Source organism: Labeo rohita, chromosome 24, assembly GCF_022985175.1.
Source record: "Labeo rohita strain BAU-BD-2019 chromosome 24, IGBB_LRoh.1.0, whole genome shotgun sequence".
In the NCBI taxonomy this organism is placed as follows: Eukaryota; Metazoa; Chordata; class Actinopteri; order Cypriniformes; family Cyprinidae; genus Labeo; species Labeo rohita.
Window position 1 is genome coordinate 10,823,575 of NC_066892.1, and position 23,027 is coordinate 10,846,601.

General features: G+C 36.4%; 1 protein-coding gene across 1 annotated transcript; it reads left to right on the forward strand.

Annotated features, from left to right (window-relative positions):
* Positions 1-52: 52 nt before the first annotated feature.
* klhl24b (kelch-like family member 24b) lies at positions 53-20,215 on the forward strand. The gene is made up of 7 exons (XM_051098034.1): positions 53-233; positions 1,557-2,535; positions 4,189-4,373; positions 7,714-7,832; positions 13,597-13,785; positions 15,900-16,088; positions 18,016-20,215. Exons 2-7 carry the CDS (start codon positions 1,616-1,618, stop codon positions 18,214-18,216), a joined length of 1,803 nt encoding a protein of 600 aa, XP_050953991.1. The 5' UTR covers positions 53-233; positions 1,557-1,615; the 3' UTR covers positions 18,217-20,215.
* The last annotated feature ends 2,812 nt before the right edge of the window (positions 20,216-23,027 follow it).

Here is a 23,027-nt window from a genome sequence, read left to right on the forward strand (position 1 = left end):
AACTACATTTCCCAGAACTCCCTGCGCCATCAGCTGATTGCGGCTTGTGTTTTTCGGATGTGATGATGGCAATAAAGCACCCAGCGGACCGTTTTTTTCCAGACGATCTTTTGGGTTCACTGCTGGAATAGAGATGACCGCCAACGGGTAGACGAGCAGAGTTTTCCTTGACTGAGTTTCACATTTGACATACTGACGAGACTTCCATAACAACCTATTCACTTTGTAAACCGGTAAGTTTATTATTGTTATATTATAAAGTTTATTCTATTCTATTCTATTCTATTCTATTCTATTCTGTTCTGTTCTGTTCTATTCAGTAAGAGTTCTGTAGCAATAATAATTTAAAATATATGTGTGTGAAATACATCTTGTGACATTTAATTCTAAAATATGTGTATTTATATATTTATATATGTATTTATATGTAAGTCCCGCGTAATCAATGCAAAAAAAATAGATGTGTTTTTGCACTTTTATCTGACATTTTATCATATGGAGGTATCTGTTGTTAACAGTGTGGCACAAAGGCATAACTGCGACACAAAAATGATGGTCTGGCCTTTTTGGGACTTTTGACTAAGCTTACAATATGCTATAAATACGTTTTTAAAAGCAGTTTATATGTTAATGCCATTTGATTTAATTATTTCGTTATGACTGACTTAATCACGATTTAGTGGTATAACAAAAAATATTTATGATTAATTTGTCAGTTAACACGTGCTGGCAGGTCCATTTTGGAATAGATTTTGTTGACGTTCCCTGAGTTCTTTGTTTTGATCCACTTGTTGAATACGGAAGTGACCGCTAGAGAGCAGCAGGATAAGAAAAGCATCATGTTTAGTTTAAAGGTGAATTCACCTGGGGCAATGAGAGGGCAGTGTGAGACAAACAAAAGGTTGCCAGGCTGTCAACTTTAAGTTGATAAAGGGTTGTTGTTTTTTTTTTATATGTAAAGTGTTACTTTTATGGTTTAAAAAATGGCTAAAATGTAATTTAACATTTATTGGAAAGTGTTTAATAGTTAATGTTTGTTACATTTGCTGACAATATGGCAATACTTTGTTGTGGATAGGACAACATTTGGCCAAGATCCAACTATTTGAAAATCTAAGATTTGAGGGTGCAAAAAAAAAAAAAAAGCCTTTAAAGTTGTACAAATTAAGTTCTTAGCAATGCATATTACTAATCAGAAATTCATTTTTCATATATTTATGATAGGAAATTTACAAAATATCTTTATGGAACATGATCTTTACTTAATATCCTAATGATTTTTGCCATAAAAGAAAAATCAATAATTTTGACCCCTTTTGATACAAATACACCCGTGCACCTTAAGACTGGTTGTGGTCCATGGTCACATTTAGCCTGAAACGCTGATTAAGCTTTAGTTGTTGTTTTAAGCTCATTTTAGTTTTATTTTTTATAAAGCATATTTTACTTATTATCACTTAAAGGTTACATAAGCTGTGACTCAGAAATGTGGCTCATTGTCATTGTTATGTGTAACAAATTTCCTTAATTAAAATAATATTTCTGTTTCATTTCAGCTGAGGAGCCATTTCCTTCTGTTGTCTACAAGGCCTTGGGCCTCACTGGTCTAAAAGCAATGGTACTTATTCTGGGCAGAAGACTGAATCGGGAGGACTCTGGAGTCCGTGAATCCCCAGCAGTCAAGCGAAAGGTTCTGGAGATGGACAACAAGTCCCTTAGCAATCATGATGTGTTTGACTTCTCCTCCGGGCCGTGCCACTCCGAGAGCATTCTGCAAATGTTCAACGAGTTCCGTGATGGCCGACTGTTCACCGACGTGGTGATCAGCGTGGAGGGTCGCGAGTTCCCTTGTCACCGCGCCGTGTTGTCAGCTTGCAGTAGCTACTTCCGTGCAATGTTCTGCAATGACCACCGGGAGAGCCGTGAGATGTTAGTAGAGATTAACGGCATCCGTGCCGAAGCCATGGACACCTTCCTGCAATACGTCTACACCGGACGTGCCCGCATCACTACAGATAATGTGCAGTTCCTCTTCGAAACCTCCAGCCTTTTCCAGATCAGCACTTTGCGTGATGCCTGTGCCAAGTTCTTGGAAGATCAGCTTGATCCGTGCAACTGCCTGGGCATTCAGCGTTTCGCTGATGCGCACTCCCTCAAGCAACTGGCCAGCCGCTGCCGCTCTTATGCACTACAGAGCTTTACCGATGTGGCCCAGCATGAAGAATTCTTGGACTTGCGTAAGGAAGAACTGGAGGAGTACATTGCTAGCGACGAGCTAGTCATTGGAAAGGAGGAGACGGTGTTTGAGGCAGTCATGCGTTGGGTGTACTATGATGTAGACCACCGCCGAATCATGCTTAGAGACCTTCTCATCCACGTCCGCCTACCCCTGCTGCATCCGAATTATTTCGTGCAGACAGTAGAAGGTGACCAGCTGATCCAAAATGCTCCAGAGTGCTATCAGCTTCTACATGAAGCCAGACGCTATCATGTGTTGGGCAACGAAATGATGTCACCTAGAACCCGTCCACGCAGGTATTACTGCCGTCTTACCTTTCGGCATTTCCTCTGCCCTGAAGGTTTTCATTAAGTTTTAAGACCTAGAAATATACACTGATGCAAGCAGCCTATTAATCTAATCTGAGTCTTTACATACACTAAATACTCAACAAAATGAGGAAACAGAAGGGTCTTCCATGCCTCACTCAATATCAAAGAGTTTGTTTACCATGATCTGATTTCAAATTATTAGCCACCAAGAAAATACAGAATCAAGCAAATTGTGGTTTACTAGTCATAGTTGTTCTCAAAGATCCCAGACACCTCTTGAACCCTTTCAAGCTAGGCTACATTATAGATTCATTCGTCCTCAAAACTTGAAGGCACGATTCAACAAGTCCAAGTAACTTGAAGGCTTGTTTTTTTATAGCTTTGCACTCCGTAGTTGAGCATTGGGAAACCCGTTGCTTTAATTTATGGATATGGAACAATCCAAGCCACATTACAAGTACAGCGAGACGGAGCAAGAAGAGACGGCCCCTTCAGGCTCGCTGCATTGCAGTGCGCTCGGCAAGGCTTGCCCATACACATTTGTCCTCCACAAGCTTAATAACACCTGAGTTTCGAAATATGTTCCTGTTGACCCGATCCTGCTTGCAGCATGCGCTCTTTGTTTTTGTTATGTCTGGAGGAACGTGGGGTGAGAGAGAGCAAGGGGGAGGGGAAACTGAGCACTTGTGTTTTTCTCAGCTGAATGTATAGTGCCTCATAAGGATCCGCCAGCGTTACAGGGCTTAATTATTAACAGCGTCATTATAGACTGCTTGCAGAGAGGTGTAGCACAGTTATTAGGATAACTGCAGCCCTAGTCTCACGCAACCGGCTAAACATTGACAAAAGCTTGGTATACGTTCGTGCAAAACAAGCGGGTGTTTTTGTTTACAACTCAACATACCCTTCTTTCTTTGGTTTGGTGAAAATCGGGTACTCTGGAGTCAAAACATCTCCTCAGCTTTAGAGAGCTGTGTTAGAGTTTTCAGACGGGTGTCGGTTTACAATTGGCAGAAAGTTGTTGTTCCACCTCTGTATCCAGGCAGATTTGGGATGGTCCTTAAATTTGAATTATTGGATAGGGCCTGGCCCGATCTCCCCTAATTATTCTCTGGGATTGTGTGGGTGCGGTGCGTTTATACTAATTACATCACACATGAAAGACTGATCTGAATTTTCCATGTTTGCGTGAATTGACCAAGCGGTTGGCTTGGTTCGTTCTTTCTCTCGGAGAGTGTATTCAAAGTTCAACTCTAACTTTAGCACCTCTGCTTATGCACTCTCCAACCCCCTGATCGTTTACACAGAGAGCACAGTCTTCTAGGCAGATGATTTCAGGGAAAAAAAACTGGGGGGGAGTTAGTTCTGGATGAAATGTGTTTGTCTGTGGATTGGTTCTTTGCGCAGAGAATGCACGTTGTGCTCTGGGCACTAGTAGATGGTGTTGTTTACTGCTATTCTTAGAAAGGGTTCTGAACTCTGCTAACTTCAGTGTCACTGCAGGGTACAAAATAGGCCAGAAATGATAAAACGTGAACAATGGATATTTGACAGAGTGCTCCCTTTCCTGTTTCAGAACTATTAATGATTTACAGTCATCCATGTGTCCATGTTTGACATCCTGTCGTGTCCCTGCAGGTCTACTGGATTCTCAGAAGTCATTGTGGTAGTCGGAGGGTGCGAGAGGATGGGGGGTTTCAACCTTCCATATACTGAATGCTACGATCCTGTAACCGGGGAATGGAAATCCTTAGCCAAACTCCCAGAGTTTACCAAGTCAGAATATGCCGTGTGTGCCCTCAGGAATGACATTCTGGTCTCAGGTAATCATGGATATATATAATAACATTTCACGAATGCTAAATTGTTTTCACAGGCGGTGGTGGAAAGACACGACTTGGTATTTTTCCCAGTGTTGATGCATTTCCTATTGAGACATAAAGTTTAGGCAGGAAATATCAAAGCCCATTTTAAAAACAGCAGTAGCCTTTTGTTTACTCCAGAGCCAGGAAGATGATCCGCTACTTGCTAATGCTAGTATTAAGGGGAGGTACACTACCAGTCAAAAGTTTTTTTTTAATAAGGGAGTTTTTTTTAAAGACGTCTCTTCTGCTCACCAAACCTGCATTTATTGGATCCAAAGTACGGCATAAACAGTAAAATTTTGAAATAATTTTTATTATTAAAAAAGAGTTTGAATTTGAATGGATTTTAAAATGCAATTTATTCCTGTGATTTTAAAGCTGAATTTTTAGCATCAATTCTCCAATCACATGATTTTTCAGAAATCATTCTAATATTCTGATTTGCTACTCAAAAACATGTATTATTATTACATTAAAAACAGATGAGTAGAAGTTTTTCAGGTTTCTTTGTTGAATAGAAGGTTCCAAAAAACAGCATTTATCATCACTTTTGATCACTTCAAAGCATCCTTGCTTAAATAAAAGTATTAATTTCTATCATTTCTTTCCCTCCCAAAAAAAATAAAATAAAAATTGAATGGTATAGTATATAATGTTGCAAAAGCTTTTTATTTAGATAAATGCTGATCTTTGGATCTTTCTGCTCATTAAAGAATCCTGAAAAAATGTACTCAGCTGTTTTAAATATTGATGATAACAATAATACTAAAAATAATTTTTGAATCAGCATATTAGAATGATTTCTGAAGGAGCATGTGACACTGAAGACTGAAGTAATGATGTAGTGTACATTGTCATTCTAGACAGCATTTGATTGGATAGTATGTTGAAAATCTTGTCAGTCAAATATGAGCTAATAATATTTTTGGTCTGACGTGGACTATAAATTTAGAATGTGTATGTTTATTTCGTAGGAACTCAAAGCTAACAAATATAAAGTGTTTACTATGAGAATTACTTACTGTAAAATGAAAAATTGTTTATTATAGATCTAAGGCGTGTCTTTGTATGCCACCTGTCAATCATTTGTATGCTCTGTCATTAACTTCTCAGTTATTGTAGATGGCCTAGTTTAATGTTTACCTCTTGGCTGGTTTAGTCTGCAGGGATTTGTTAGTAACAGCAGGGCACCACGCTTTGAACAGTAAGCAGGTTCAGCAAAAAAGATTGTGAGACATGATTAAAAGAGACCAGGACTACCAGCTCTTGAGAAAAGACGGTTAGAGAGGGAGAGAGAGAGCAAGGGTGAGTGAGGGGGCTGGAATCCTGAGCGATCAGTTTGCATTCTGCATGTGCCAAGCGCTCACGTGTTTCCATGAGAACAGTCCTGCTAGTTAACACTTCTCTCCCTCTCTTTCTCTCTAGTTTCAACCTCCTTTAAGTTCGTTCCTTCCCCACACATCTTGTTTCTTCTCCATCTTTGAATGTTGTTCAGTAAGCCAGGCAGGCTTTTCCAAGGTAGAACTTAGTGAGATATATGAGTCAGAAAAGAATGGAAATTGACACAAAAGAAAGATGAGTTTCAGGTTGAGCAGCTTTGCTGAGTCCAGTGTGTTCTTTCCACACTGCCGGTGCTTCCTGAAGAACTGGAACAGTTTTGTAGACGAGTGGCTTTTGTTAGCATAATCACACAGATGTACATGTGTTAACTGATGCACTACCAGTCAGATGTTTCGTCATATTTACCACTTAGGTCATTCTTTATTCTTACTATTTTTAATGTAGTCGTAGGTAAGACATTTAAAGTATAAATGGAATGGAAAAATAATGTATTGGAATTATGTGGTGACTAAACAAATCAAAACTAACTTACAATTCTAGTTCTCCAGTAGCCACCCTTTGTTTAGATTACAGCTCAGGACTTCATGGGGTGCATCCTAGGATGCTTTCTAAACAGTAAAATGCCAGACACTTATTGGATGATTTTTTCTTTACTATCTGATGTAAAAATAATTCAATTCAGTTGATTTCAATTTTAAATCTAGTTTTTAAATTCAAATTTTTAAAGTCTCTTTTGCTCACCAAGCCTGCATTTATTTGATCCAGAATTCAGCAAAAGCAGTAATATTGTGAAATATTTTTACTATTTAAAATAACTGCTTTCTATTTGAATATATTTTAAAATGTAATTTATTCCTGTGATCAAAGCTGAATTTTTAGCATCATTATTCCAGTCTTTAGTGTCACTTGATTCTACTGAAATCATTCTAATGTGATGATTTGTTATTCAAGAAACATTTTTAGTATTATTATTAATATTTAAAACAATTGAGTACATTTTTTCAGGATTCTTTGACAAATAGAAAAATCCAAAGGTCAGCATTTATCTGAAATCAGAAGTTTTTGTAACATTATACTCTATACCGCTCGAAAGCTTGGAGTCAGTATAATTTTTTTAATAGAAATTAGTTCTTTTATTTAACAAGGATGCTTTAAATTGATCAAAAGTGATGATAGACACATTTATAATGTTACAAAAGATTTCTATTTCAGATAAATGCTGTTCTTTTGAACTCTATTCATCAAAGAAACCTGAATAAATTCTACTTAGCTGTTTTTAGTATAATAATAACAATAGTAAATGTTTTTGAGCAGCAAATCAGAATATATTAGAATGATTTCTGAAGGATCAGGTAACTGGAGTGATGATGCTAAAACAATTCAGCTTTGAAATCACAGGAATAAATTACATTTTAAAATACATTCAGATAAACAGTTATTTTGAATAGTAAAATGCTTGGCTTGGTGAGCAGAAGAGACTTCTTTAAAAACATTAAAAGTCTTACTGTTCAAAAACTTTTGACTGGTTGTGTAGGTATATTTTTGTACAAGCATTGAAGTATCAACTTCCAAGTATTGAAGTATAAACAAAAGATTTTAAGATGATTCAGAGAAACGGATTCAACGTATGAACCCAAACAAAAAATCAGTCATTGTCATTGTGAATGGTATTGTATATGTAATTAATGAATGTGGCTATTCACTGAGTTGCGTATTCTTTTTATAAGTGCGTGACAGTATATTTCTGGCTAAGTTGGTCTGTTATTATGTTACTTCATTTCAAAACGAGGCCAAGATATCCGCAATTATAGTTTTATTATTCAGATATTATTCATGTGTTTATATGAGATAACAAAGAACACTCAACTGGTGTGTCATGGGTCATTTACCTTTATTGCATAAGTACTATAATAGTTTTATAACAAGACATAAAATATTGCTTGTGTTGCAATTTCAGGTGGTAGAATCAACAGCAGGGATGTCTGGATGTACAACTCCCAGCTCAACATCTGGATCAGGGTTGCCTCCTTGAACAAGGGCCGCTGGAGACACAAAATGGCAGTTTTGTTGGGAAAGGTGAGCTCAGTCACTCCAAGATCTGTTCCAAAAGCCTTTAGATAGCAAAAATTAACTATAAAAATATAAAAATTAATCTGCGAATGGAGAAAATCCTTCTTGTATCTTTTGTTTTTGACATCAAAGACCATGCGTCCAATGAAACGAGAGTATTCCTGCGTAAAATTCATTAGCCACTTTGTAGATGCTAGCCAAATTAGACTCATCCTAACATGGAAAGTTTGTTTAACGTGCCCTCGGTTACGCGCAAAACTGCACAACTTAATTTTATACAAATTGACTTGTAGCAAGGATAAACATGGTTTGCCTCAACCACAATGTGGGTCGTGTGGTGAATTTGTATTTGCCAAAAGCACAAAACCATCAAACGAGACATTTAGAAACCAATAATAAACCAATACAATCCAACTTTTAAAGGCCGTATTTGTTAAGTCTCATAAATCAAAGTGTTGGCTCAGTTAGACGCTACATTGAAGAAGACAACTTATTTTGATGATGGCCGTGGTTTACATACAGTACCTCTAACCATGATTAATATCTCCTACATAAAGAAATGGGTGGTGTTGGGGTATCTTAACCCATATTTAGCTTTCAAACATATTCCCACCCTTATAATTGATTGCCTGTTTGTTGTTTACTCCTTTCTGTCTTTCTTTGTCCATTCGTCACTCTTTCCCTGATTGGAACTTCTTCCTTGTTGTTATTAAACAATGACATAATTTTAACCTCTCCCCTAGAGCTGGTTTGCTTACAGAGCAGTTTTTAATAATCAGTAACTGACGTTGAAGTGATCAGGGCTGTACCATAATGAAAGGACTCTGCCAAAACCGTTCGGTTGATGTTGCATCACTCATAGCCTGTTTTCAACATTTTTTAACAGCCATAACCAGCTCCAGAGATCTGATTTACTTTGGCAGGGTGTTAAATGACTTTATTCTGTTCTGTTTGCGAAAGATCTGATGCATTTTATGCACTCAGTGAGGAACCAGCTCAAAGGTTCAATAAATTAAGACTGTCTTGTTGTGAATGGAACGAGCCGAGCCAACAAAAGCTACTTGTGGAATAACTAATTAACATGCGCTGTAAGTTATAGCCAGCTGTCTGCTTGAACGCCTCTTTCTCTGGGTTAGTTTGTTTTGATGCTTTGTATTGCGGCTTATTCAGATATTTTTCCCTCAGCTTCCTGTCTCTGGGTGTCTGCTAGAGACTTTGTGTTTCTGCTCAGGCAGATAATAGTTTTAGACTCAAACTCATTTGACCCCGAAAGATCATTTGGGTTTGTTTTCGAGCAGCAGCCTTTCAGACATATGGATTGTTTGACTGCTGATTTATTGGTTATGAAAGATTCATGTCTGACAGATGAAATCTAATCAACTGAGGAGACGTGGAAAAAAATACATTACCACAGGGTTATGCTGCAACAATGTGATATGAGCCATGCTGACACTGGTTAGATATACTGTATGTGATTATTGTGTATGTGTGATACAAAATTTTAATTAAAGATTCAGCCTGTCAGCATGTATTAGCTTTTTCACTTACACAGTGAACAGGAAGACATTGTTTTGGTTTTTATAGCTATTTTGTTTATATACCATTAGGGTTGCAAAGGGGCGGAAAATTTCCGGTAAATTTCCGGAAACTTTCCATGGAAACTTTGTCCGGGGAATTTTGGAAATATTCCAATTTGGAAATTTAACAGAAATTTACGGGAATTTATGGGAATTTATGGGAATTAATGGGAATTAATGGGAAATTTGGGGAAATTTAGAGAAGCTGTATCATAAACAAATATAAATTTCAACATTTTGTTGGATTATAAGCTGACATGCATGCAAACTAATACAAATTTTAAAAATGACATTTTTTGATTTTTTTGGAATCTGTGATGCTTTTTTCCTGGATTTAACTTAAAAAGAACATAATTTATTCAAAACTGAAATCTTTTCTAACAATATAAGTCTTTACTATTACTTTTTATTAACTGAACACATCCTTGTTTAATAAAAGTATTGAAAAAAAAAACATACTGACCCCAAACTTTTGAACAGTACTGTACTGTTAAGAAAGGATTTATATTTTAAATAAATGCTGTTCTTTTTCATTAAAGAATCCTGTAAGAAAAGGTAATTTAAAAAAAAAAAAATTAAGCAGCACAGCTGTTTCCAAAATTGATAAATCAGCATTTCAGAATGATTTCTGAAGGATTACATCAATGTTACAGTGAAGACTGTAGTAAATTCAGCTTTTTTCATAGCAATACATTATATTTTAAAGTATATTAAAACAGAAAACCATTATTTTAAATTGTAATACTTCACAATATTACTGTTTTGTTCTGTATTTTTGCTGAAAAATAAATGAAGGCTTGATGTACATAAGAAATCATAAGAGATGTTCAGAAAATATTAAAAATAGGAATGTGTCCAAACTTTTGACCAGTTCTGTACTTCTGTATGAAACTGGCTAGCAGAATGTATAAGGAATAGCACTGCAACTTAAGCTAGCTAGCACATGATACTTCCTAAATAGTAAATGAAATAATGCTAACTAGCTTAGATTGTTCATATCTGATTAACTGGCCAGCTACTGTATAAACACTGGGACATGAGATATACTGTATAAACATTTTGGTTTTTGCTAGTTAAACTTACCTAAACTTACTTACTTTACATAAGTAATATCAAAATTTAGATGTAGCCCTTGGGCTCAAATGCAGCAACTGTGCCTTCAGAGAAAATGGGGGGGAATTCCCCCCTTAGGTGACTACTAGGGGGACTGTGTGGGGGAGGGTCGTTTTTAGACTGTTTTTTAAATTATTATTATCTCACCTAAATGTTTGCTCAGCCAGTGTATTTGTTTTAACAATGGCATAATTTAGTTGCACAGTAGCTTACACACAGCACAAGGAAGTTTTAAACATATATATTTTTGTAATATTTATGTAATTTACATGAACACTAACCATAATATATTTTGATAGTTTGATCTGTGCATGTTATAGAGGAATGTACAGTGGATGTAGGGTGTGTGGCCTTAACAGCCCTGCAGTAAGTAGTGTGCATGTGACTGAGCAGCGTGTAGGTCAGAAATTAAACTAAAATTGCATTAAACCTGGTTGTTTTATCCAAGATTATGCTGCAAGTTTTTCTTCTCATCTACATTTACATTCCCAGTTCCTGCAATTTTGCAAATTCCCAGTTTATTCCCAATAATTCCCATTAATTCCCATATATTCCCATTAATTCCCGTTAATTCCCATATATTCCCGTTAATTTCCATGGAAAGTTTCCAGTCTTGAAAATTCCTGGAATTTTGCAACCCTATATACCATCTTATCAGTCCCGGGGCTGAAAGGACTGTCTCAATAATATTTCAGTCTGAACAAAGAGCTCACCAGAAAGCACATGGCTTTTTTTGCGTAAGCGGCGTGTGGCCCACCTGTGTTCCAGCATGTTCGTGCGTCGCTACTAGTCAGACCGGTTTTCTTGGTTGTTCCATTAGGGGAAACATGTTTACCTTCTTCTTTTTGAACGGCATGGAGATATGAGGCAGGAGAAGGGAGGGTTTTTGTGTTCCACGGGTTTTCATTTGAGAGCTAGCGAGACATTTCTCAAAATCTATTCGGGGACATACAAAAACAAGATGATTTAGTGATGCATTACAACACAGAACTGTCAGCACTTTGCACTCAGAAAGGTCATGTTTTCGCTGCGGTGATGTTTTAATCATATCTATTGGATACTGCCAATGAGTCTTGCATTGAGAAGGTCATGCAAATGCTTTTTGTGGTTTTAACGGTCTTAAATGATTTATGCAAAACCTTATTGGCACACATTAATTTCCACCCTGTTGCCCTAATTTTTCTCTGCATGTTAACATCTTTACTGGCATTCTGACAGCTTATTTGATAAGGGTTTCATATCAAAAACGGAGAAATACTGAAACATTTTAACAATAATATATATACACATTTTCTTGGTTAAATAAACATTACTTACACTATCAGAAAAAATAAATAAAATAAAAATAAAAACAATTCTGTTTTATATTTTTACATTAACAGTGTAATCAGTATTCTATTTCTTAAAGCCAAGTATGAATCTCATCAAGTTAGTGTTTTTAACATTCATTTATACATTTATTCCAAAAAAAAGAACTCATAAATTAAAACAATGTACCACACACGCATGTGTCGTGGTACTCTCGTGGAATAAATTTGGGGTTCCCCTGGTAAATACTCATTTTAGGGGCATAATGTGATATTACTGGGGTCGCTTCAACCCGCGGACATCAAAAACAACCCGTGGCAACAGTGTTAAAGTAGCTCAATACCGCGGTCAACACTGTCCGGGTCAGCGCTGCCACAAACTCAAGCATGCGTTGTGGTACTCTCATGAATGCACATCCACAAGGGATGCAGTAGAGATGAAAATGTGGAATAAAGCGTTATTTTTGTTTCTTTGCGCAAAAAAGTATTCTCGTAGCTTCGTAAAATTATAGCTAAACCACTGATGTCACATGGACTACTCTGTCGATCATTTTGGTACTTTTCTGGGCCTTGAACGTGGTAGTACCCTTCCTGTCTATGAGGGGGTCAGAGAGCTCTAGAATTTTAACAAAAATATCTTAAACTGTGTTCTGAAGATAAACGAAGATCTTGCGAGTTTGAAACGACATAAGGGTGAGTAATTAATGACAGAATTTTCATTTTTCAAGTCTTATTTTGGCATAACAAAGTGGTTATATCTATGTCTATGAGTCTATGAGTTGTTTACTTACTTTTTTAAAATTAGTCTTCCATTATATTGTTCATTCAGATTGATTCGCGAACGTGGAACACTCATGAACAGAAGAGGCGGGATTTATCGCATGAACCAATCACAGGCGAACATAACCAGTCATATCTAATCACATCGCAATGGAGGCATTGCCTCCTCTCACGTGACTTTCCCCCATTCATTCTCAATTACCCCCCACCAAACTAATCGCACATTTTAGGGTGTCTGTTAAAACTCAGTGGGCTCAGGGGAGGTGAGAGAGACGTGAATCCCGCTGAAAAATTACTTGCTGGTGTCGCTGCTGGACAATGTTTCTATAGAAAAACAAGGGATTTATACATTTTTAAAGGTTATATTTTGATTTTTGTACTACGATTTTTTTTTTTTTTTAATATATGTACTATGTCTGATGAGGAATTACATTTGTGACAGCTGAAACTCTATATAGTATGAATGAAATATAGATATACTACATTGGCCATGTTGGCTTTGTCATGTGAGCTACTAGTGAGTTGCCCTGCTTCACCTGAATTCATAACACCTCTCCTCTCTCAAAAGAGTCTAAGCACTGACAGAAAAATAATGTGTTCACCTCATGACTATTTATAATGCAAACTCCGTAGAATGTAGAATTTCCTGTGAATGGCCATTTGTCGTCAAGCTGTCTGGATCTAGTTTGCTTAGTCCACATACGTAATGAAAACCAGGTATAATCATAGATTTGTTTTGTCGCTAATGCAGTGCTAGCCTCGGGGTTTGTGCGTGTGCATGTGTCTGTAACAATCCCTTTGTATTACATCAATTTTAGAATCAATACGAAAGGGTAAACAGTAGTTCTTGTTTGGCTAGATCTACATGCCTCATTTCACCTCCACATTGTGTCATCCACAAAAACGTCATGTGTACAACTGCAAACAGACAAAAACAGTTTGAACGTACCTATATTGTGCAATACTAATATGCTGTTCTAATATGGTCTACAGGTGTATGCCGTTGGTGGATACGACGGTCAGTCGCGACTAAGCAGCGTCGAATGCTACGACTCTTTCTCAAACCGCTGGACAGAGGTGGCACCCATGAAGGAGGCCGTCAGCTCGCCAGCCGTCGCCAGCTGTGTCAACAAGCTGTTTGTGATTGGAGGAGGACCTGACGACAACACATGCTCAGATAAGGTTTGTTGAAGAAGATGACGCATGGTGTTGAGGAGTAGGGCGTCTTTGAAAACCGCCCTATTGGTTATCTCTTCATGTTATTGTGCATTTACTGCATGTAAACATTAGATTTATTTTTGGGTCATGCTACGAGAGGGTGTGACACGCTTTATTTTCCAGTCTAGTCATCTTGGGATTTCTCTAAATGGTGCAGTGGACCATAAACCCAGTCACAGTAAATAAAAGAGCTCTGATTATATAGTTTTACTTGAGAGATGGGCGATACTGTATTTATTTGTATTGCAGTGCTGTTACTATAGTAAATCTTTATGTCCTATTCAAGGCTTTTAGCTATCACCTGGAACAGTTAAAGAGACAGTTTACTCAAAAATTCTGTCATTGTGACCTGTATTTATTATAAGTTAAAAAAGGGAGTCCATTGCTGTTTTGGACCCCATTTATTTTCATTGTTTGGGGGGAAAAAAAAATTCTAAATATCTTCATACAGGTTTTGAATAGGGCTGTCAAACGATTAATCATGATTAACTGCAATTAATCGCATACAAAATAAAAGTTTGATTTTGCCACAAATGACACAAATTAATGTATATATTTTTTTTAATGTATAAACTTTTATTTTGTATGCAATTAATCACGATTAATCATTTGACAGCCCTAGTTTTGAACAATGTTAGGGTTAATAACTTTTGAAAATCCCTTTAAACCACTTATTTTAGTATTATTTACAGTGTGTACTATTATTATAGTATTTATTAAAATATTGAATTCAATTTTATTTTTAAATTTAAAATTTTCAAATTTTATGTACTGTACTTTTATTATTTTATTAGGTTTTATTTTAAAATATTTATTTTTAGTTATTTTAGTACTTCAGCTTAAACTTATTTCAACTTTATTTTAATTAACGAAAAGATTTGTGACAGTTTTTGTTAACAATCACAGCATTGTTTCAAACTCGAGTTTAAAAACGTATCAATATACAGTATAATAGAGTTGAACCAGAGGTCAGTCTACATTTAAATACATTCAGCTGACGAATGACAGGAAGTTTAAGTATACAAAACCCCTACTATGGTAACTACTACATTGTGTGTGACCAAAACGGCATCAATTGCTTAAACCCTCAGTGTTAGCCAACTGTTAGATTCTCCTCTTTGTTACATGATGGCAGCTTGTTTACATTTACAGAAGTTTTTCCTTCATCATTGCCTAACTTTGCCTTAACTGAACAATAGATCTGAGAGATTGTCCATGTGCTGTTCACTGCCCCCTAATGGAGATCAACAGTCACGGCCATCTGACCTCGATCTGTCAGCACGCTTTGATACATTCTCCAGGTGTCTCTTTGGAGAGAAACACTCAGGCGCAGATATTTCATTGGATTCCCTCAGTGTATTCCACTGCCATTCAGTGTCTTGGTTTTGAACTAGCTAACCTTTAATTCCCAAGCAAAACTTCTTTGGATGCATAACTCCACCGAGTACAGCTTGACGTGGGTGTTTTTTAAATATTTGTTGTGATGGTTGGTTAGGATACTGAAGAAAACGGCCTCAGGGAATTCGATACTGTTGGAACATTTCCTGCTTCCTTATAAGAAGTTCTTATGGTAATCGCGCCACCTAGCTTAACTCTTATTGGTTAAGACGTGTGTTGTGTGTGTGTGTGTGTGTAATTTGACTGTTGGTGTTATTGTAGTCACATTTTTTTATCCTATTAGTCTCCAGGATCATTTGTGCCCAGAGCGTTCCTTTGCACAAGTGTCTGCTATTTCCAAAATGTGTGAAGCCCCTGTAATACCATCCCCTCCCGTATTACATACTCCACATAGGGAGGGAGATAAAAATGCATTCAGGCTTTTCTCTGGAGATATTGTGTCTGCGTCTTATGTTTCCTTTTTATCAGCACACATGATCGCTGATTACTGTTTTTGTGAGTTCGTATTTCCTCAAGGCAGTTTCATATTTTTAATACCACAAAAAGTCTGTGAAGTTGTTATCAGCACCTTTATTTCTAAAATGGCAGGGGGATTGATGAATGTCTGTGATTTACAGGATTTGGTTTGTAGCCTGAGGAGACATTGCATAGTCATTTTCATCGTGTGTGTTTTCCCCCAGGTTCAGTGTTATGACCCGGAGTCTGACACGTGGTTGCTGAGGGCCAACATCCCCATTGCTAAGCGCTGCATCACGGCCGTGTCACTGAACAATCTCATCTATGTTTCTGGAGGCCTGACCAAATCTATCTACTGCTATGACCCCACTGAAGATTACTGGATGCATGTAGTTCACACGTTCAGCAAACAGGTACTGGATGTTATGAAGTTAAAGGATTAGTTCACTCCTGAATTAAAGTTTCCTGACAGTTTCTCACCCTCATGTCATCAAAGATGTTCACGTCGTCTTCAGTCGAAAGAAATTTTAAGGTTTTTGAGGAAAACATTCCAGGATTTTTCTCCAAATAGTGAACTTTAATGGACATCAACAGGTTGAAGGTCCAAATTGCAGTTTCATTGCAGGTTCAAAGGGCTCTACAGGAATAAGACTCTTATCTAGTGGAACAAATGGTCATTTTCTAAAAAAAATTTCTCTAAAAAAATTCTGTATACTTTTAACCACAATGCTCGTTTTACACTAACTTCGATGTGTGTCTATGACTTCACGCATTACGTAATCCTGTTAGAATGGTCACACGTGGTTAGTTCTTCATCTGTGTATTCCAGTTCAAAAAAAGTTGAGTAAGGCATGACACACTATCTTCTTGAACTTAAAAAATGCCTGACATCGTTGTTTTATCTTTTTTGGTAAAGGCTGTTTGACCACGATAGTGTTTTAGTGCCAAAAAAAAAAAAGAAAATTACGAGATTAAAGTCATAATATTTCGAAAACTCAGTCGAAATGTTTCGAGAATAAAGCTGAAATTACATGAATAAAATTTTAATGTTTTGAGAGTAAAGTCAAAATGTTTCAAGAAGAAAGTCGAAATGTTTTGAGAATAAAGTCGAAATTACAAGAATAGTCAAAATATTTCAAGCATAAAGTCGAAATGTTTTGAGCATAAAGTCAAAATATTTCAAGAATAAAGTCGAAATTATGAGAATAAAATCGAAATTATGAGAATAAAGTCTAAATGTTTTGAAAATAGTCGAATAATGAATTAATTCAAAATGTTTCAAGAATAAAATCAAAATGTTTCGAGAATAAAGTCGAAATTTACGAGAATAAAGTCGAAATGTTTCAAGAATAAAGTCAAAATTACGAGAATAAAGTCGAAATATTTCGAGAATAGTTGAAATTACGAGAATAAAGTCGAAATTATGAGAAAGTCGAAATTACAATAAAGTAAAAATATTTAGAGAACAAAGTCATTATGAGAATAAAGTAAAAATATTTTGTGAATAAAGTCGAAATTACAAATGTTTCGAGAATAAAGTTGAAATATTTCGAGAAAGTTGAAATATTTCGAGAATAAAGTCAAAATATTTAGAGAATAAAGTTGAAATTACTAGAATAAAGTCGAAACATTTCGACTTTATTCTGGAAACGTTTAGACTTTATTCTCGTAATTTTCTTCTTTTTTTTTTTTTTTTTTTTAACATGGCAATAAAACACCATTGTACTTTAAAACGTGACTGCGTAATACGTGAAGTCAAGTTAACGCAAGAGAAGCATTTGTGGTTAAAAAGTATACAATTAATTTTTTTTTAAATAACCGAAAATAACGGATCGTTTTGCTAGATAAGGCCCTGGCTCCCATTGAAGTCCACTATATGGAGAAAAATCCTGGAATGTTTCCCTCAAAAATGTTTCTTTTCGAGTGAAGAAAGAAAGACATGAACATCCTGGATTTAAATTATGAGCAATTTCTTATTCAGGAAGTGAACTAATCCTGATTACAATGAATGGAACGTATTTTCTTACTCTTCGTATTTTTACATTAATATGGTACAAAGTTATCCTATTTAAATAAGTGTGATAAATGAGTTAGGTCAAAAGTAATCTAAAGGTAGTCAAAAAGTAGTCTGATTACTGTATCTAAAAAGTGTAATGTAATGAATTGTTAATAACTACAATTTTTATGTAATCTGGAATCAGTAATGGACTACAATTTTAAGTAATCTACCCAGCTCATATTTACTTCCTGAACTTCATGTGAACTTCATGCTTTGCATTCAACTGACACATACTTGCGTAAACATACCAGCATGTTTATGTTCTTTCTTTTGTTTTCCAGGAAAGTTGCGGTATGTCGGTATGTAACGGAAAGATCTTTATCCTGGGTGGACGTGGTGAAAACGGCGAGGCGTCAGACACCATCCTGTGCTACGACCCGTCCACCGGCATCATCACGGGCGTGGCCGCCATGCCCCGCCCCATTTCTTACCACGGCTGCGTCACCATCCACCGCTACAATGAGAAGTTCTACCACTCATGACATCAAAAAGCACACTCACACAGGGAGATGGATAAACTGAGCCTTGCTGTAGATAATGTAGCATTACGATAGGTAAGGTGAGTCCCAAACCCCTCAAGACCAGTCAGTTAAACTGACAACTACACAATAACTCATTTCAGTGTACAGTATAAACATTAATGTACTCACCCTCATGTCGATCAAAACCCATATCACCTTTCTTCTAAACAAAACAAAAGAAGATATTTAGTGTCAGTACAATGAAAGTCAATGGGGTCCAAAACAAAATTAGACCAACTGATTTTCATTATGATGTTTTTTAACAATCTTCCTTCTACCAGCCTAATAGACAAATACAGATTGTGTATGAATTTGCATATTTCCAAATCCGTTACCCAAATACTTCTAAACTGATTGACAGCTGTTTCTTGAGCTGGTCTCTGCTTTCTTAACCTCACTTTGTTGATTAAGCATCTTTAATTGTGATTTGTTTTTTTGTTTTTTCAATTCATTACTATTATTGCATTCTCTATTATATTTTACTGTATGGTGTAAGTGGTTGTTTTGAGTGGGTGAATGATGTGATTATTTGTGTCTGGTGGATAAAGTGTTCTAAAAGTGTGTATATAAGTGTGTTTGAAAAAATTCAGCTGGATGTGTGTGTGAGATAAACAGTAAATGGTAAACGGTTCACAAATATCCATCAGGCACCGAAATTTATTGCATTTCTTTTAATATTTCTTTACGTATGCATGTATGTATTTGGGTGATATTAACTGTTTTCTGTATTTTGTAGTAGAAATTGCGGCTATTGTGACATTTAATGAAAAATTGTGTGTTTATTGTGCTTTTATAGTAATGTCATCCATAGGGAGCGTTACTATGTCGATTAGCCTCTGTATTATTACTCCGTATCAGTAAGTAACATCTTGCATATCGTGTAGAATACAAGCAGTGATCTCTTGTTTATAAGTTAATCATGTTATGTTCTTTCACTTTTTTTTAAGTTATTTATTCTTTATAGATCTCTGAAAGCCCCAACAAGGCACTTAAGTCAATATATCGCAGTGTCCCGGATGTAAATATGAGTTTGATGATCCTTCTTCAGGTTTACTGTATCAGTAAGTGTTTGCAATGGTGATGCATCAGGCCAAAAGGCCAGTTCACACTTTAAGCTTCCATAACACTCTCCCTTTTTCTGTTCTCACAATAATTTGAGCTCAGTATTGGTGTGTACAGTGCAGTGACGTAGTAGCAAAAGATTGTGTTTGTGCACCAGGAAGCAGTGATGTCAACTCTGCTGCCTGCTTTTGGTTAGTAGGATTGTTTCGTTTTTTAAGCTGCAAGACCAGAACAATTGAGGATACACATTGTTCGTTTTACTCTGGGAATTGTACAATGCAAGACCCTGCACACATTATGCACATGACACAACATGGCCTTTCTGTAACCTTTTTTGAGTGTAGCTTTCTTGGTGTGTACTTTTATGAATGTACGTTTGTGTAAATAACTGGTGTGAGTTTGATGTCTTTTTGCTATATAGGCTTGTTTTTTTTTCTGATAACTTTCAGTTGCTAAAAGCCATAGACAGACTGAGTGTTTGGGTTTTTTTTTAATTTTACAAATGTTTCTTTTTGAATGAGCCCTTATACACTTTAAGGTATTGAATTATCTGTGCATGCCAAAAACTATTTAACTAGTATGTCAAAAAAATTACTTGTTGTTATGGCAAGGATGCGCTATAGCGCTAATTAGTGATGGTGTGCCAACTTGAGAAAATATTACTTAAGTGCATTAAAATAAATTACTGTTTTTGATACACATTTGACAACTAGCCAAAGATGTGTGATTGGTCTTGTCTGTGTTAATTCTAGTACAATATTGTAAAAGAAACCGCAAGCCTTTTGTGTCAATTTTATGTGTAAAACTGTCGCTAAAATTTTCGGAGTAACTGAAATGTACGAGTGCTTAATGTGGTGTACATGCATACCTTTCTTCAATAAAGCTATTTTAGTATGGATTTGTACAATATTGTTATTTCTTGTCTTTCTCAAATAGAATCTCAAATTTCTATGAAACCACTAACCCTACACTGAAAATGGTGGGTTTTTTTTTGAAACAGTATATGTATTAAACTCATCCTTCGCTGATACAAACATAATACCTCAGTGAGGCTAGCTATTATATTTCTGAACAGATTTACAGTTTTCACCTCAGAGAATATTCAAATCCAATAGGCTATACTTATGTTAAACAAGGGAACCTGTATCATATATAATAAAAACAGTATCTTTCACATATTAAACAACCTCATAGCAGTACCCTGTCATGACTGTGGTAAGTTTTTCACAGGTAAACACTACTCATATTTTCTAAGTAACCCTAACATAAGTAGTAAGTACTGTTAAATCGTCAGGTCATGCATTTCTTCTGTAGCATTGCCAAAATCACACAAGCCCTGGGTTCCTTCCAGGCATTCATCTGTATACTAAGTTGCTTTGAATAAAAACCGTCGGCTAACCGACAAAACGCCACACTAGTCAAACAAAGAGCAGATTAAGTGTTGAATTACAGAACCACCTGCAGATAAATGATCATCACCTGGATCTACTATACCTGTCACTGTACACCAGGGATGCGGGTTTTCACAACACACAACAAAGCCCGCCAATTGCTACTCAAGATTAACCCAGTCACGTTTTTGGAGGTAAAACACATGTTTTTTTTTTTTACAGGGTTCGCCTGATAAAATTCGCATTCCAGGGGCTATATGTCACGTTATTGGTGTCTCTTCAACCCGCGGACTCGAAAAACAACCCCTGGCAACCTAATTTCGCGGGAAAACCGCAGACTTCACAACCATATCACAGAACCCCATCAAGGAAGGAACTGTAAACTGTCGCCATTGGCAACATGGGAACATTTATCAATTGGACAGATTGATGTTGAAAATGATACAACACGTGCCTACATGGAATCTGGCCCTTGCTTAAGGCTATGACTTCTTTCTCATGAATGAAGACTGTTTTACTGGAAAAACAAAAAGAATTCTCAGAATTCTGTCATATTTGCTTTTAGAGTAAAAACAAGAATGGTGTTTGAGAAGATCTTAGTGTTTAAAGATACATATTGGGTCTCACTAATACAATATGTGTGGAAATCATGATTTACATGTATTCTAAATTTACAAAGAAATGTATAGCAGCTAAGACCGCATGTACACAAAAATTCTTCTGGTGGCTTTAGAAATAAGGTATTTTTTTAAGAAATTTTATTTTCAAAATGTTAGAACCGAAATAAATAGTGACTGATTATTTCTAAACGACAGTATAAAACTATAGGGCAGAATACAGACAGGTATATGCAAATTAGAGATCCAAAACATAATCAAGTGTAGTGACATTTTTCCCGTAAGAGTGGGCGCGGCCATTTGTAAATTTTATAGGTCTGGCTTCCGGTCTCATTACCGTCCAGCTATTTTATAGCAGCACAAAACAGCTCGTTTTGCTGCTTGATATTGCAAATTTGTGTGACTTATCTTATTATTTTAATGTATTATCTTAATTATAAACGCACTGGTTTGTTGTTAAACAGTTGACTGCATTTTGTTATTCTTCTTATCGTTATTTCCGTCGAGCGGCTAATCTCACCCATAGCCTTATCTTATGCGTTGAAGTGTAAGGTGGATAAAAACACTATTTTTACTCATTTTGAGAATGCTACAGTTTTACTGGTAAATCTTTCTGCAAAACTACACGAAAAAGAGGGCGCCAGTGAGCTTGAGAGAAAGGTGAGGTTGTACAGAAAGTTCTAAAGGGGTGGTTTGGAATGGTTTATGCAATTTACTATCAACACTGGAACGGATTTATGTGTATACAGGTTTACCTGAAAAACCTGAAACTGTTTCTGCGCACATAAATGCGCCAATTGAAAGATAGTACATTTAAATGAGTGTCTTTGATTTTTTTTGTTGACCGTAACTGAGACTATATGTACAGTACGTAGGCTATAGTGTCATATATTTTTGTTTTTAACAGATATTACGCAACAGGTACGGGCACAGCTTACCCGGGGCAACATACTGAGGCACTTAGACTATTACAAAACAACAGGATGGGGTGAGAGAGTGTGTTTCTCCACACGTGAATAATTAGGCTTGTGAATTACTTGGAAGAAGTCAAGAACAAAAAGTGTTTTGTTCAGACCAGTAGTAACCTTCTTAGAAAAGTCATAGTCATAATAAAGAATTTTATTATATATTTTGATACAGTGATATAGTTTACCTTTAACCTGCTTTCCGATATTTACAAAAACCTCTGGAAACCCGCCAAAAGCTCAAGTTGTCTTCTTTCCCCTGGTGAAAAAACCAGCATATGCTGGGTATGTTTTGATGCTGGGATGCTGGTTAGGTAGGTTTTGACGCTGGTTTAAGCTGGTCCTTTGCTGGTTTATGCTGGTCCTTTGCTGGTTCATGCTGGTCTTTGACCAGCAACATGACCAGCAAAAACCAGCAAAGGACCAGCTTAAACCAGCTAAGGACCAGCATAAACCAGCAAAGGACCAGCTTAAACCAGCATCAAAACCTACCTAACCAGCATTCCAGCATCAAAACATACCTACCAGCATATGCTGTTTTTTTCACCAGGGTCGGCTCAACACATGCCTGCCATTCACATGGTAAACAAAAGAAATTATTTCTTTAAATAAAAAAACAAACAAAAAAATCATTACTGGCTGGAGGCAAGACAGCTTGAGATGTTTAATGCAGTTACATGTACAATAAAAAATGTAGGCTATTTGAATACAGAGAATGGAGTTGTCAGAGACGCTGG

Coding starts and splice junctions, on each gene's coding strand:
- klhl24b (XM_051098034.1), top strand. CDS start 1,616: ATGGTACTTATTCTGGGCAGAAGACTGAATCGGGAGGACTCTGGAGTC. Junction 2,536..4,188: donor CCTAGAACCCGTCCACGCAG/GTATTACTGCCG, acceptor GTGTCCCTGCAG/GTCTACTGGATTCTCAGAAG. Junction 7,833..13,596: donor TGGCAGTTTTGTTGGGAAAG/GTGAGCTCAGTC, acceptor TATGGTCTACAG/GTGTATGCCGTTGGTGGATA.